Here is a 13082-nt window from a genome sequence, read left to right as displayed (position 1 = left end):
TTGAGGTTAAATCCATTAAGGAGTGTGAGGTGCTCAGATACTGTGGTGGCAGGGGCCATATAAGTACCTATGATAGATACAAGTATAATTATAAGAGTGTCCACAGGGTGAGTTATACCCGTGTATCTACAGAGATATAATTATGTTGGTATATTTCTTTGTGTAGACAGGCCTAAAAAAACAACTCAGCTGGAGTTGAGGTGCTTTCTTTCTAACAGTATTTTTAGGAGTGTGGGGTTTTTTGTTTGTTTGTTTGTTTTTTGTTTTTTTAATTGAGATTGTTATACCAATACAGCCCCTAGTGTGGAGGCAGTTATACTCATAAAAAGTTTTCCATATGGGTATAGCTTATTCCGCTTTCTGTATGATAATAGCTATACCAGTATTAAAGTAGCTTGTACTGATATAACTTTAGGTCCACACTGAGGGGTTAGTATACCAGAATAATTAAAGCAGTACAACTTTTGCGTGTAGATGCATTTAGGAGTCTAACTTTAGGGACACATTTTTGAAACTTTTGACTTTAGTCTTTTTATCAGGAATTTTTATAGGTAGATTGCACTGTATTTATTAAGTAGCCCTAATTCATGTTTAAATTGTTTTTAACGTGTCATTGTATGTCATGGAATGAATGGGTCTTTCTTTAGAATTAGCAAAAGCCACTTCAGCTGGGCCTGTTTACTTTTTCAAGTGCTCTTTTTCAAGGATGTTTGTTTGAATTAGGGGTATAACTCAGTTTTTTTAATCTTAAACTTTGCTCTTGAAAATTCAAGAGGTGGATTTTCCAAACCCCAGGGATAAGAAAATTATCTGTCTAATGACACATGTGAAACTCAATATAAGATTTTATTATACCTTTGAAGAGATTTTGAGAGATTATTTAAAGTGAAAAAAGTGAAACTGCTAAGTGCTTTCAAATGCAATGAGGATGTGGGGTAAGCAGCAGTTTTGGATTCTGTACTGTTTATTTGATATAGATAGGAGGCAGTCATAGTTGGACAGGAATAGGAATTGAAATTAATATGTGAGGCCCTGCAAAAACTAGGGACAGCCCTGCTTCCTTAGTTACATCTGAATATTCTGAGGTTGGTTTTTTTTTTGAGGCAGCTCTGAGGGCTTCAGAGATCCCCCAATATCCTGAGGTTAGTCCGGTATGGTCAGTAACCCCAAACTCTCCCTTAAAGTTTTGGAAACCTCGCATTACAGAAAAATTGCTTACAGAAAAATTGCTGGGTTTAGAGAAGTTGTACCACACATGAGCCATTTACAGAAACTGTTTCTTAATGACACTTCGTCTTCAAAAGCTTGTTGGGATTGTGGGGCAGTTGAGTTCTAGAGTTCTTTGATTCTCAAATACATATGGTCCTGGGGTGATGAATCGTAATCATAGAGGCGAAAGTATGGCCTTTCAAATTATCCACATTTCTGATGAGGAAATGTATTTCATTGTAGTGGATTAGACCAATTCCGCACAGGTGTTATTTTTAGTTGCCTCAGGTGCTGCATCTTCTCCCAGGGGAGAGACTAATTTATTTCTCACAGTTGATAGCTTATCAATTGCTGGATACAAGACACATATTATTCTCTCTTCAGACTGTCCATGAATGTAGGCATTCGGTTTCTCAATCAGAGGAGTGTTGTGGTCTGAATCTTTATCTCCGGATAGTAGCGTATTCAAATAACTGGAATGAAGCTATTTCATAAAAGAAAACTGCAATGATGATATCCCTGTGTTGCCTTCATTTGGTACTAACGTGGAGATTAATAATGAAAATTATATTGAATGGGACATTTTATATGTATATTAAAAGCAGGAGAGAGACAACATGAGAAACACAAAGGCATGACAACTAGCTGGGGCTCAAACTAACACACTAAGAATTTTTTCCTTGACTACTAGGTTGTAAACCTATTTTTTGAAGTTGTGTGTTACTACCGTATATACTCGTTCATCAGCCGAATTTTTTTTGTAAAAAAAGGAAGCACCAGAGAAGGGGGTCGGCTTATGAATGGGTATAGAGAAGGAGAGGTGGGACACAGCCCCTCCCCCCAACAGAGGGAGCAAGGAGAGGCACCACAGCCAGAAGGGAAAAGGTGGGGCCAGTCTCTCCGCTTCTGGCTACGCTGCTCTCCCCCCAACCTCCGAAGCAGCTGCAGCTCAGGGGCTGGCAGGCTGCAGCCATGCCGCTCGGCCCCACCCCCCAGAGCAGGCTGTGGCCACGCCGCCCGGCCTGCCAGACATGCTGCGGCTGTGCCACCCGACCCAGCCGACTGGAACATGCTGCGGCCGCGCCGCCTGGTCTGGCCTGCCGGAGCAGACTGCAGCTGCGCTGCCCAGCCTTCCGGATTAACTCCAGGCAGGCCAGAGACATTCTCCCCTGGCCCTCCCCAGATAAGGTGGGAAGGGATGGGATGGGAAGAATGTGGGGGTCCCAGGCTAGGGGTTGGGTCATGTGCGGGGTGGTCACAGTCCCCTGACTTCCAGCTTCTCCCCCCCAAAAAATTTCCTCACCAGTTGCTGTTCCGGCCCGTCAGGGTAAGCAGCTGGTGCGCTGGGGCACTTTGTTTACTTAGGTTTACCTCTGTGCCTGCGGACGCTCGAGGTAAATAAACCATCTCGGCCCACCAGCAGCTTATCCTGATGGCCCGGGAGCCAAAGTTTGTGGACCCCTGAATTATAGGGTTGGCTTATGAACAGGTCATAAAAATTTTCCATTTTTTACTTATCCATCTTGGGGGGGTTGGCTTATAAACGAACCGGCTTATGATTGAGTATATACAGTATTTTGTTCACTATTTTATAAATGTAAACACAGCCAAACCTGTCGTAAATAGCTACTCATGGGATTGACAAAATATGGTTACTTAAACAAAGGTGTTCAGTGCTTAATTTGTGATGAAAGAGGTGTCAGGGCTCAAGCAATTAGGTGCTGGGACTCAACCAAAATTTTTACTTTCATAACTGATGCGGCAAGTCCAGAGGTGCCAGGGCTGTGAACTGCCAAGCCTAGAGGTGCTTGGGCTGAGCCCTGGCACAAATAAAGCAATGGGGGTGTTCTTCTAATTAAGCTGGAGGAGCCTTTTACTCCACCTGTACAGTACATTTGGGATATAATCTGGGTTGGTCCCTTCAGACGTGAGGTTGCTTGATAAAGGCGTTCTTTTGTATAGATTTGACTGTAATCTTATTAGAATACTTCATACAGCTTGTTTTTCTTACTGCATTTTAGGTTTGTCAAGCTCACGTTGTGGCTACTGTCTACCTACAAAATATACACTATTATTTGGATAAACATTTGGATACTTACATTTCCTAGATCAGGATGCCTTTCAAAAGCGGATTAGAATTAACTGAGTTGCAGAATATGACTGTCCCTGAGGATGATAACATCAGCAATGATTCAAATGATTTTACAGAGGTAGAAAATGGCCAGATAAATAGGTGAGTATTTTTCCACTGATGCTGTCTATCCTGTGAAACACACTGTTTAAAAACAGCATTCTAATTTTCAGTATATCTCTTGAATTATTCATTACTGAGTCATGCTCCATTTGAAAATGTAATTTGAATTTCATATGTGACATCTGTTGGGCATAGGCTGCAACAGCAGATAAAGCAAACAGAGTAGCAATTTATTCATCATTTTGAATTTTTCAAATGAGTCTAATAAAATGCATAAACATATAGAGTAGCAAAATGCTAACATTTCAAAATATCTGCATATACAACACAAAAAACAAAATAATAACATTAGACGGACAAACATTTTGGGCAAAGATATAGGATTTTCAATAAAGGTTGTTCCACAATCTGATGTATGTAACCACAATGGCCACAAAAATGTTCTTTATGCTTCTGTGAATTTATAACTCATGCTGTTAACAAGAAATGTAGATCATATCTTTCTGTCTATGTTTAAAACTCTCTGCAAATGAGAATTTATATCAAACCTTTGCTCCTAAGTTTGCCATAGCAAAAACCTAATAGAAAATGCTCTTTTAGAAAAAGTGACAGATTTATAACTAAGCTTCAAATTTAAATGTAAAAAAAAAAAATTCACTGCTCAGCAGTTAAAGTAAAATACAATTATTACATGATTACTTAAAAATTATTATAGCGTTTATTTTTATATAAACTTTTTGTTAATTTAATAAAATAAAACTATTGTTCACATCATAATAAACCCTTCCAAGCCTTATTTTAAGATAAAAAGTTAAATTTTAAGGTTTTGAATAGTCTTCATATTTACGGTAAGGATCTGCTGTTGTACTAGAGTTGCTGGCTGTTTCTGTGGGTTTTTTGAGCTGGAAACAAAGCTCCTCTCTGTGCTCCTTATTACACCACATGCAGAGTTTTTCAGCGAGAGCACCTGAGTGCCATGTAAACTCTTCCCATTCAACGGCCTACATTCAGCAATGTGGCTTAAAAAAGACATCAAAAGTATACAAGTTCCAACTCACTAGAAGCCCAGGGTCAAAATCTATTTTAGATGAATAAAAAAAATCTGCATAGTGAGCATTAAAATGTGAGTTCTCCCTCAGAAAGAGGGTCGCTGATTTGCACCTCATATGTAACTGGAAGGGGAATCTGCTGTCTGCTCCCAACAGTTCTCAGGACTCTTGACAGTGACACTGCATATGTTTTTCTGTCTTCACTTGCTGTAACTTTCTGAAAATGAACAGTTTTTAAAATGTATGAGAAATGAAATATTTGTTTCAGATGTAGATAAGCAAAGTCAGACCAATCTGATAGATGTGAGTCAAATCTGTAAAACTAGCAATGGGATTAAGTACATTTTAACAGCAATATATGTGCCTAAGTTTGTCTTGGTTTAAGGGATAAACTTATAAGGGAATTATACAGGAGAGATGATGACTAAGACTTTTCAAGATATTTTCCATCAGAGGTGTATCCTTCAAGAACCACAGACAGAGCACAGAAAATCATTTTTAAAGAGAATCCATAAAGTTAGTAGACTAAATGCATCCCCCATTTAACACCACTGAAGTCAGTGGATATACAGACATCTGCATATGGTCCATAGTTAAAACAATACCATATTCTCATCATTCATTGCTAGTAATAAGGTCATAGCCAGGGTATTGAGAAGTGTAATAGAACTTTACATTGAAAGGTGCAGAGGTATAATATAGCTAAGGCTTCTGATTTAAGATTTTAACCAATAAACACTGATTAACCCACCCACCCCCATCCCCCGATACTAAAAAAATAAATAAAATGAATAAGTAAAGGAAATCAGTGTTTATCCAATAGATACCAGAAAACCCCCAGAAATAGTTACTCAATTCATGCTGATTTCACAGCTTGTGCAGTTTGTTTATATAGGCAATGTCCCTGCTCCCTGGCTGGTATTTAAGGGCCTGTCTCCTTGGAGCAGTAATGCAAACCATGGGGTATGATTTCCAAAGCACATATTAATTGGTTTGTGTAGTCTCTGCTGGTGTGCACTAAAGTTTCCCTAGTGTGCTCTAATGTAGTGCTGCTTGAAACAGTACTATGTTAAAATGCACCAGGGAACAAACACTAAATGCTAAACCAGATAACAAGGATGCAAAGGTTAATTCATTTTTATACATATAATAAAAATGAAAATAGATCCTTTGGGAAGTATCTGAAAAAGCTTCTCATTACAGTATCAAAAAGAGCCCCAAAAACCTGGATTTTTGGACATGTACATAGAATTCAAAAATTGTTAAAAATTAACTCCCAAAAATGAGCCCCCAAAAGATAAAGCCCTGAAGATAGCCCACAAGACTTTTTGATGTATTAATATAATACATGGTTTGATTCAGAGTTTATTACATACACCTCTACCTCGATATAACGCTGTCCTCGGGAGCCAAAAAATCATACCGCATTATAGGTGAAACCGCATTATATCAAACTTGCTTTGATCCACCAGAGTGCACAGCTTTACTGCGTTATATCTGAATTCATGTTATATTGGGTCACGTTATATCGGGGTAGAGGTGTATTTACAGTTAAATTAGAACTGTATGTCCTGACCTGAGGATGTTAGCTCATCGAATGCCTTGAAATTGTAGGGAACTGTTGGGGACGATATTTTTTAAGTAAAGCCATCCAGAGTGTTTTTGGTTTGGTGTTTGTTAAAAGAATCACCTAAAATTATCTAAAGCAAAAGGTATCTTTGAAAAGGGGTGGCAACACATGGTTAGGAAAGAAATTTGCATAATGGGTGATGCAATAGCTAGGGCCCAGAGATCCATGTGTAAATTAACAAGGAGATCAGGGACACTGCAAAAACTAAACAACCAAGGGTTACACAATCTAAAAGATTTCAGCAGAGAAAAGAAATGGGAGAAAATAAATGCAAGAAATATAACTCCAAGATGGTGAAGCACAAAGGCAGGGGACAGACAGAAAAATAGCAGGATGACAATAGATTTCTCATGTGCACATTGTGATGACAAAGCAAAACAGCACCTGTGAAGAGAATGGAGGAAGAGAGTTCTATCACTCTAAATAGCATAGGAACATCCCAGTCATGCTCATTTCCCTCAGCTGTACCCCTTATACCAGGAGCAGAGAAATTGGGTAGCTGTACAACACTAGAAGATCCCCTATAGTGGGATGAGCCTCCCATGGCTGGATTTGTTGTCTTTATGGCTAAGATCTACCAGCAGGCACACCATTCCAGAGGATCGGGACTAATATGTTCTGTTAATGTGTATGCAGATTAATTACCATCCTGTCTACAGAAGCAGTACTTCTCTTTTACTAAAGATCCAGGAATAGCTTTCTATATTTGTTAGGTCTGGTTCTGTTCTCACACTAGTGTAACTCCACTGACTCCTGATTTACACAAGTGTAAATGAATATCAGGCTCATTATAACCCTTTAAATAGCTAAGTTTGACCCTCTTTTGCAGGTATAAAATCATGCTGTGCTTATAGCATTAAAGTGTATATTCATATTCTATGTATCCTCATGATAGAATATGTATTCTCTGACTTCTTTTCAGCAAGTTTATTTCGGATCGGGAGAGCCGAAGAAGTCTCACAAACAGTCACTTGGAAAAAAAGAAATGTGAAGAATATGTAAGTCTCTCTCAATATACTGTTGATTGTGAACTATACAACCCTTAGATCTGCTTTTCAGAGGTGCTGAGCACCTACAACTCCAGCTGAGCCGGGGGAGCTGAATGTTCTCAGCACCTCTAAAAATCAGCTCCTATGATTAATGGAAGGTGTTTTTAAAAATACTGCAATATATATTGCCCACACTATTTCTGTTCTATAAGTGCATTTATCCCTTACATTAGGCAGTAATTGGAATGTCCATGTGAAAAGGTTCACTAGGATTTATTCTCTTTCAAATCTTGCTTTGTATTTTTCTGCTGGATCATTGCTGTAGCAGTAATTACTTTTATTTCCTATAACGTGAAACTTGGAATTCACAGTATATGTGCATTGTATAATGAACTCTAAACTATTTGTATGTCCATTTTTCCTATGTCCAGATTCCAGGAACAACCTCATTGCAAATATCTGTCTTTAATCTCAGCAACGCCATTATGGGTAGTGGAATTTTAGGTCTTGCCTTTGCATTAGCCAACACAGGAATCATCCTTTTTGTGTAAGTATCCACGCAGTGAATAGCAGGATGGGGGTCACGCTTTCATTTTGATTTTAAAATGTTTGCATTTAGAGAGAATGCGGTTGTTTATAGACCATTCAAAATGCAGTGGGCAGTTTTACTAAACGAAGTAGGCTGCATACATAAGTAGCTTGGATTTCAGAGGTGCTGGCTTCAGTAGCAGCAGCTAATGCCCAGACCACTGATTTAGGTAACTAAACATGGACTTAAATATCCAAGTTTGATCATTTTGGTCATGGGTTTCAGATATGAATGTATCACAGTGATTAGTAAAAAAGACATGAGGTGTAATTTTGGACCCGTTGAATTCAATACAAGTTTAGCCATTGGATTCAATGAGGCCAGGATTTCACTTGGAGTCTCCAAGCTGCATAAGTATTAGAAAGAGCATTTTTGGACAAGAAATGGTACGAGAAATGTTATAAACAAGAGAATGAAATAAACAAATGAAATAAACAAGAGAATAGATTACCCAATTTATATTTTAATCACTAATTTGTTATCCTACTTCTCCCAGAGCCCTAAAAAACAAAATTTAAAGAATCACACACCTTTGGGTGAATCTTTGGGTGTTCTATGTCCAGGTCCAGAATCTCACTCATTTTCTCTACCCATTCCCTGGGTAAGATGCCCAGAAGGGTAGTTTTCTATTAAGAGACAAATAACAGGCTACATTTAGGTATTTTTAATATGTGAGCAGCTAAATGTCAGTGATTAAGAACCTGTCCTGTTCTCCAAGAATCAATGAGAGTTTTGCCAGTGCCTTCACTGGGAGCAAATCACAAATCCAAACACTTATTATTTTAGTGATTACATAGTGTGAAACTACCTCTGAAAAGCAAAGCAAATTAAAATCCTTCAGCATAAGCACTCTGTGTAATATAATAATGGTAACTTACAAAGAATAGGCTAGACTATACAGTTTGCACAACTTGTTGGAGGCTGTGTAGAGCCGCTCCACCCAAGGGAAGCACTAAGGCAAATTGTATCTCTCTCAAAACTGCCTGGCGTGTATAGGGATTTACACATGGCATTGTCTATAAGTAGGACCCTACCAAATTCATGGTCCATTTTGGTCAATTTCACGGTCATAGGATTTTAAAAATAGTACATTTCATGATTTCAGCTATTTAAATCTGAAATTTCACAGTGTTGTTATTGTAGGGGTCCTGACCCAAAAAGGAGTTGTGGGCGGAGGGTGTTGCAAGGTTATTGTACAGGGTTTGCAGTACTGCTACCCTTATTTCTGCTCTGCTGCTGACTGCAGCACTGACTTCAGACCTGGGCAGCCGGAGAGCAGTGGCTGCTGTCCAGGAGCCCACCTCAGAAGGCAGCGCTGCTACCAGCAGCAGCACAGAAGTAGGGATGGCATGGTATGGTATTGCCACCCTTACTTCTGCACTGCTGCCTGCAGAGCTGGATGTCCAGGCAACAGCCGCTGCTCTCCGGCCGCCTAGCTCTGAAGTCAGCGCAGAGGTAAGGGCAGCAATACCATGACCCCCCCCCCCCTTAAAATAACCTTGCAACCCCCCACCTCCCTGCAGCTCCCTTTTTGGGTCAGGACCTCAAATTTGAGAAACGCTGGTCTCCTCCCGTGAAATCTGTATAATATAGGTAAAAGCACAGAAAAAAACAGATTTCACGGGAGGAGACCAGATTTCACGGTCCGTGACGCATTTTTCATGGCCATGAATTTGGTAGGGCCCTATCTATAAGGTTCCACTGGCTGATGTGACAAGAAGCATGACCATGGTTTCTCCTGGTCCCTACCTCCTTTAAGGTGATTTATTTACTGCAGTGTGGAGGGAGGAAGTAGTCCCTGCTCTTAGAGACCATTATTGTGCCTATTCTTCAGGTGGATCACACAAGGCATAACCCCCACTGGCAAGGCAGATCACAATCTGGCCCCAGACACCTGGCTGCTTCAGTATTTGCCCCAAAACCAGGGTAAGGAACACTTGGGCAGACAAAGCTAAAGAGTTCCAGTTGTTCAAATGCAATCCCAAGGCTTGGATGTTTAATTTTTATACAGTCTATGCTGACGGGAGAGAGCTCTCCCATTGGCATAATTACTCCCGCTCTCCGAGTGGCTGTAGCTATGTTGGTGGGAGAGCTTCGTCCGTCGATATAGCACTGTCCACACTGGCTCTTAGGTAAGTGTAACTTACATCACTCCAGGGGAATGGCTTTTCCACACCCCTGAGTGACTTAAGTTATGCTGAAGAAACCGCTGGTGTGTACAAGCCCTAATACTTTTTTGTGCCCAGGTGGGGGGAAAAATGATGGGTAGGAGGCACATGAGATTTATATCCTTGATTTTCCTTTCTGAGATCTAGCACATGGCACCAAGAGACAGATCTGAAACGTAAAATATGAAAAGATACAAATCAGTTCAGGATGTTTTGAACTGCTTTGCTACTGCAGCACTGACAAACATTTAATTAAAAATAAACTCACTAGCTTATATGTCAAACTAAAAATGGAAGTGGACAGAGCTATTGCTACATCAGTGATTTCTAATTAAAATTATAGAAGTGCTTCCAATTTTTATATTCAATTTGCAAACATCTGTCTTATGTGTGTGCAGTATAAGATTGCCCTGTAATCTGAAACCCATTGAAAAGAGAAAATCATTCTGACTTTCACTCTGGGAATTGACTTGCTTTGGAGAGTTCAGGGTCCTGTCTACCCTACAACTGTAACCAAATCAGGAATCAGCCCCTGGTCCAGTTACGCTTTAAAAATTACAGTGTAGATGGGAACTATGTGTGTCACAGTAACAGTCCAAAGCATTAGTCTAATTACATTCTGATTCCACTCAAACTTTAGTTCTTTGTAAACTCTCACAGCCTTGTCTGCTCCTCTCTTCACCACCCATACTGTTACTGAACTCATTAGCACTAACAAGAAGCTAACACCACATTCTGTAAAGCATTCTGTTTCCGGGGGCAGTTGAGAGGTGTGTATCTCCTGAATGCTTATATTAATGAGATAAAAGCAGAAGTAGATCACATACATGATACTGAACCCTAGATATGCTTAAAATGATCTTTGATAGTAGTTGGACTTGTCGTGAATCAAATACTGGGTAGATCTGTGGAGTTACCCATGTTGTACAAAGTATTTAGCTAAGGTGAATGCTGGGTAAATTTTTTGTCCTATAAAGAACAGAATTATTCTCGACTTAATTAACTATGCAGATTTAATAGCAGATATTTATTTTAATAGTCATGCTTTTGTTAGCTTCCTAATGGTTTTCAGTCATGTTAGCAATGTCATAGTCAAAGCTATTAAGACCAAAGATGTAGTAGTTAGTGACAAGTTAGAGAGTGAGAGGCAAGTCAGCAGGGAATGAGCCATCAAACCAGTCTTTGAGATACTAAATCCTAATGGGACCTCTGGAGCTCTATGGCAAATAAAGAGCACTGTTTAAAATGTTCCTATGTCCTGCAATGCAGAGAGTTGAATCCAATCGATCAAGAATACTTTTTTTTCCCTCACAGCTTGATCAAATTAATCTTTCCAACAAATATATAGTGCTATCTTTATCACACGTTGCTTTACAAATGATTAAAGACAGAGACCAAGTATTATTATTTTTGCATTTTGAACAGAGGGCCTTGCTGTATTCATTACTTGTAAATTACACAGATCTGAAATGTTTCTAAGCCTTCTTTGATCTGGGTAGACTTTGGTTACGGAAGAGAACCATGCACTGCGATCTAAAAGTAAAAAGCAAAGATGGAAAAGGAAACCTATATGTTAAAAAGCTAATTAAGCAAACGAGGGCCTGCTTTTCTGCCAGCATGACTCTACTGACTCCAGTGTTATCAAATTTAACCCCCGCACAACTGAGATCTGAATCAGGATCATATAGTCTTTGCATACTGAATTCAAAATTAACAAAGCAACAAAAACACTATTGTTATGTATTATTTGTGTAACTTAACGCAATAGGTAAGTATGATGCTTTGCAGGTGTAAAATAAGATGAGAGCCCATAGGTGCTTACAGTCTAATATGGCTAATAACTATGAGCTATGCCATAGAAAGACTCTTTCATATTAGCAATAGGGGAAAATTCTCACGGTTGCAGAATGTTTGGAAGGCTGCACATGAGCCTGGTCACAGAGGGACCTTAGGAGGAGGATTCTGCAGACTTCAGCACTGGTTGAGCCGAGCTCTGCTGTGTCCTGATCCCCAGGGGAATGTAAGGGGGTTTGTGTGGCGGAGCTGGGAGTGGCAGATGTGTGGCCTGTTAATCCACCAACTTCACAGATCCACTGGTCACAAAGCCCAGGCCTCTGCAGTGCAGTGGGTCACAGTAGTTGCTACAGCTGATGAGTGAAGGAAGCAGCTGTGGACAGACAGCATAGCTTCCCAGTGTGGGAGGTAGGATTCTGTTCCCCCTAGCCCTGTGTCGGTCCTCTGCATATAGCTATACACTTGGCTTGGGCTGGGGATGAGAATTTTGCCCAGATTTCTTATGTGGTTGCCAGCACTTTTTTAAACTGTACAAAATGTGAAGCATGAGAACAATTTCGATACTACAGAGTTGCCAAAGCTTCACTGCTTATGTTTTGAGTTTGCAAAGCGCTAGGGGCACTAACATTTTCATTCCATTCTATGGGATGGTACAGGCACTAGTCTGCCTAAACCACAGCCCTCACACAAACAGGCTTTTCATATGGCTTTAATGAAAAAGGACATGTTTCTCATAGCAACTTGTGAGACTCCTGAGGGGAGGTAGGGAAACAGATCAGATCATCACCTGGCTGGCTTGCAGCTGTTATTTTTATCTCCGTGAAGACGCCCTTTGCTTGGTGTCAGCAAATTAGGAGTTCAATGTTAAGGGCTCAGTTACGGCTTGCTTCAACAGCCAAACAATAATGGCTGGAGACATTATGCCCACATAGTGCAAAAACATGCACGTGGTCTCTGTTGGGAGCATGCTCAGCAGCAGCACTTATTCCACCTTCTCTCGCAGCACTGCCCTCCCGGCATTACAATGTACAGTGCAACCAGGATGGACAAGTTCCTTTGGGAAGTGCAGTGCCATTGTCAGCTGTTTGATGCCCCATTAAGATCAAGTCATGCTGTCTGCATCATTGTGGCATGTTCTGTACAGTTACACTGAGAAAAATGGGGCTTCTTGTGCCCTTTTCCACTCTACCCCACACCTCAGGCCATGCAATCATGGCAAGAGCAGCCATAATTTGGCCCCAAATACATCTAGTCTAAGGAAGAAAACATTGTTCTCGAACTGTCATCCTGCATGTTCTTTTCAGTGAAAAGACTTGTTTTTGTCATTTTAAACTGACCATCTATTGTAGCAGCTTGTTTTCTGTTTAATTTAAGATTTGTTTACATGGTGTCCTAAGACATATTATCATGATAAAAATGATAGAAATGCCAACAGATTGTTGTAATACTCCTTACACATA

The 13082-nt window shown here is 40.0% G+C and overlaps 1 protein-coding gene across 5 annotated transcripts in view; it reads left to right on the top strand.

Moving 5' to 3' along the window:
* Positions 1-13082, top strand: part of SLC38A1 (solute carrier family 38 member 1) — a 52202-nt gene that overhangs the window by 14469 nt on the left and 24651 nt on the right. For 3 of the 5 annotated variants that reach the window (XR_008444660.1, XM_054024940.1, XM_054024956.1), the window contains exons 2-4: positions 3231-3442; positions 7005-7080; positions 7503-7618. Coding sequence is in view for 4 of the 5 variants with exons in the window: in XM_054024940.1 (XP_053880915.1) it covers positions 3324-3442; positions 7005-7080; positions 7503-7618 (311 nt within the window). In the remaining variant the exon portion in view is untranslated. Of the gene's footprint in view, positions 1-2317; positions 2398-3230; positions 3443-7004; positions 7081-7502; positions 7619-13082 lie in introns of those variants that run through there. The other 2 variants (XM_054024948.1, XM_054024970.1) reach the window with 2 other exon arrangements.

Source organism: Malaclemys terrapin, chromosome 1 (assembly GCF_027887155.1).
Source record: "Malaclemys terrapin pileata isolate rMalTer1 chromosome 1, rMalTer1.hap1, whole genome shotgun sequence".
Lineage (NCBI taxonomy): Eukaryota > Metazoa > Chordata > Testudines > Emydidae > Malaclemys > Malaclemys terrapin.
Note: the sequence above shows the minus strand (reverse complement) of the source record. Positions and strands in the feature narration are given on the sequence as shown.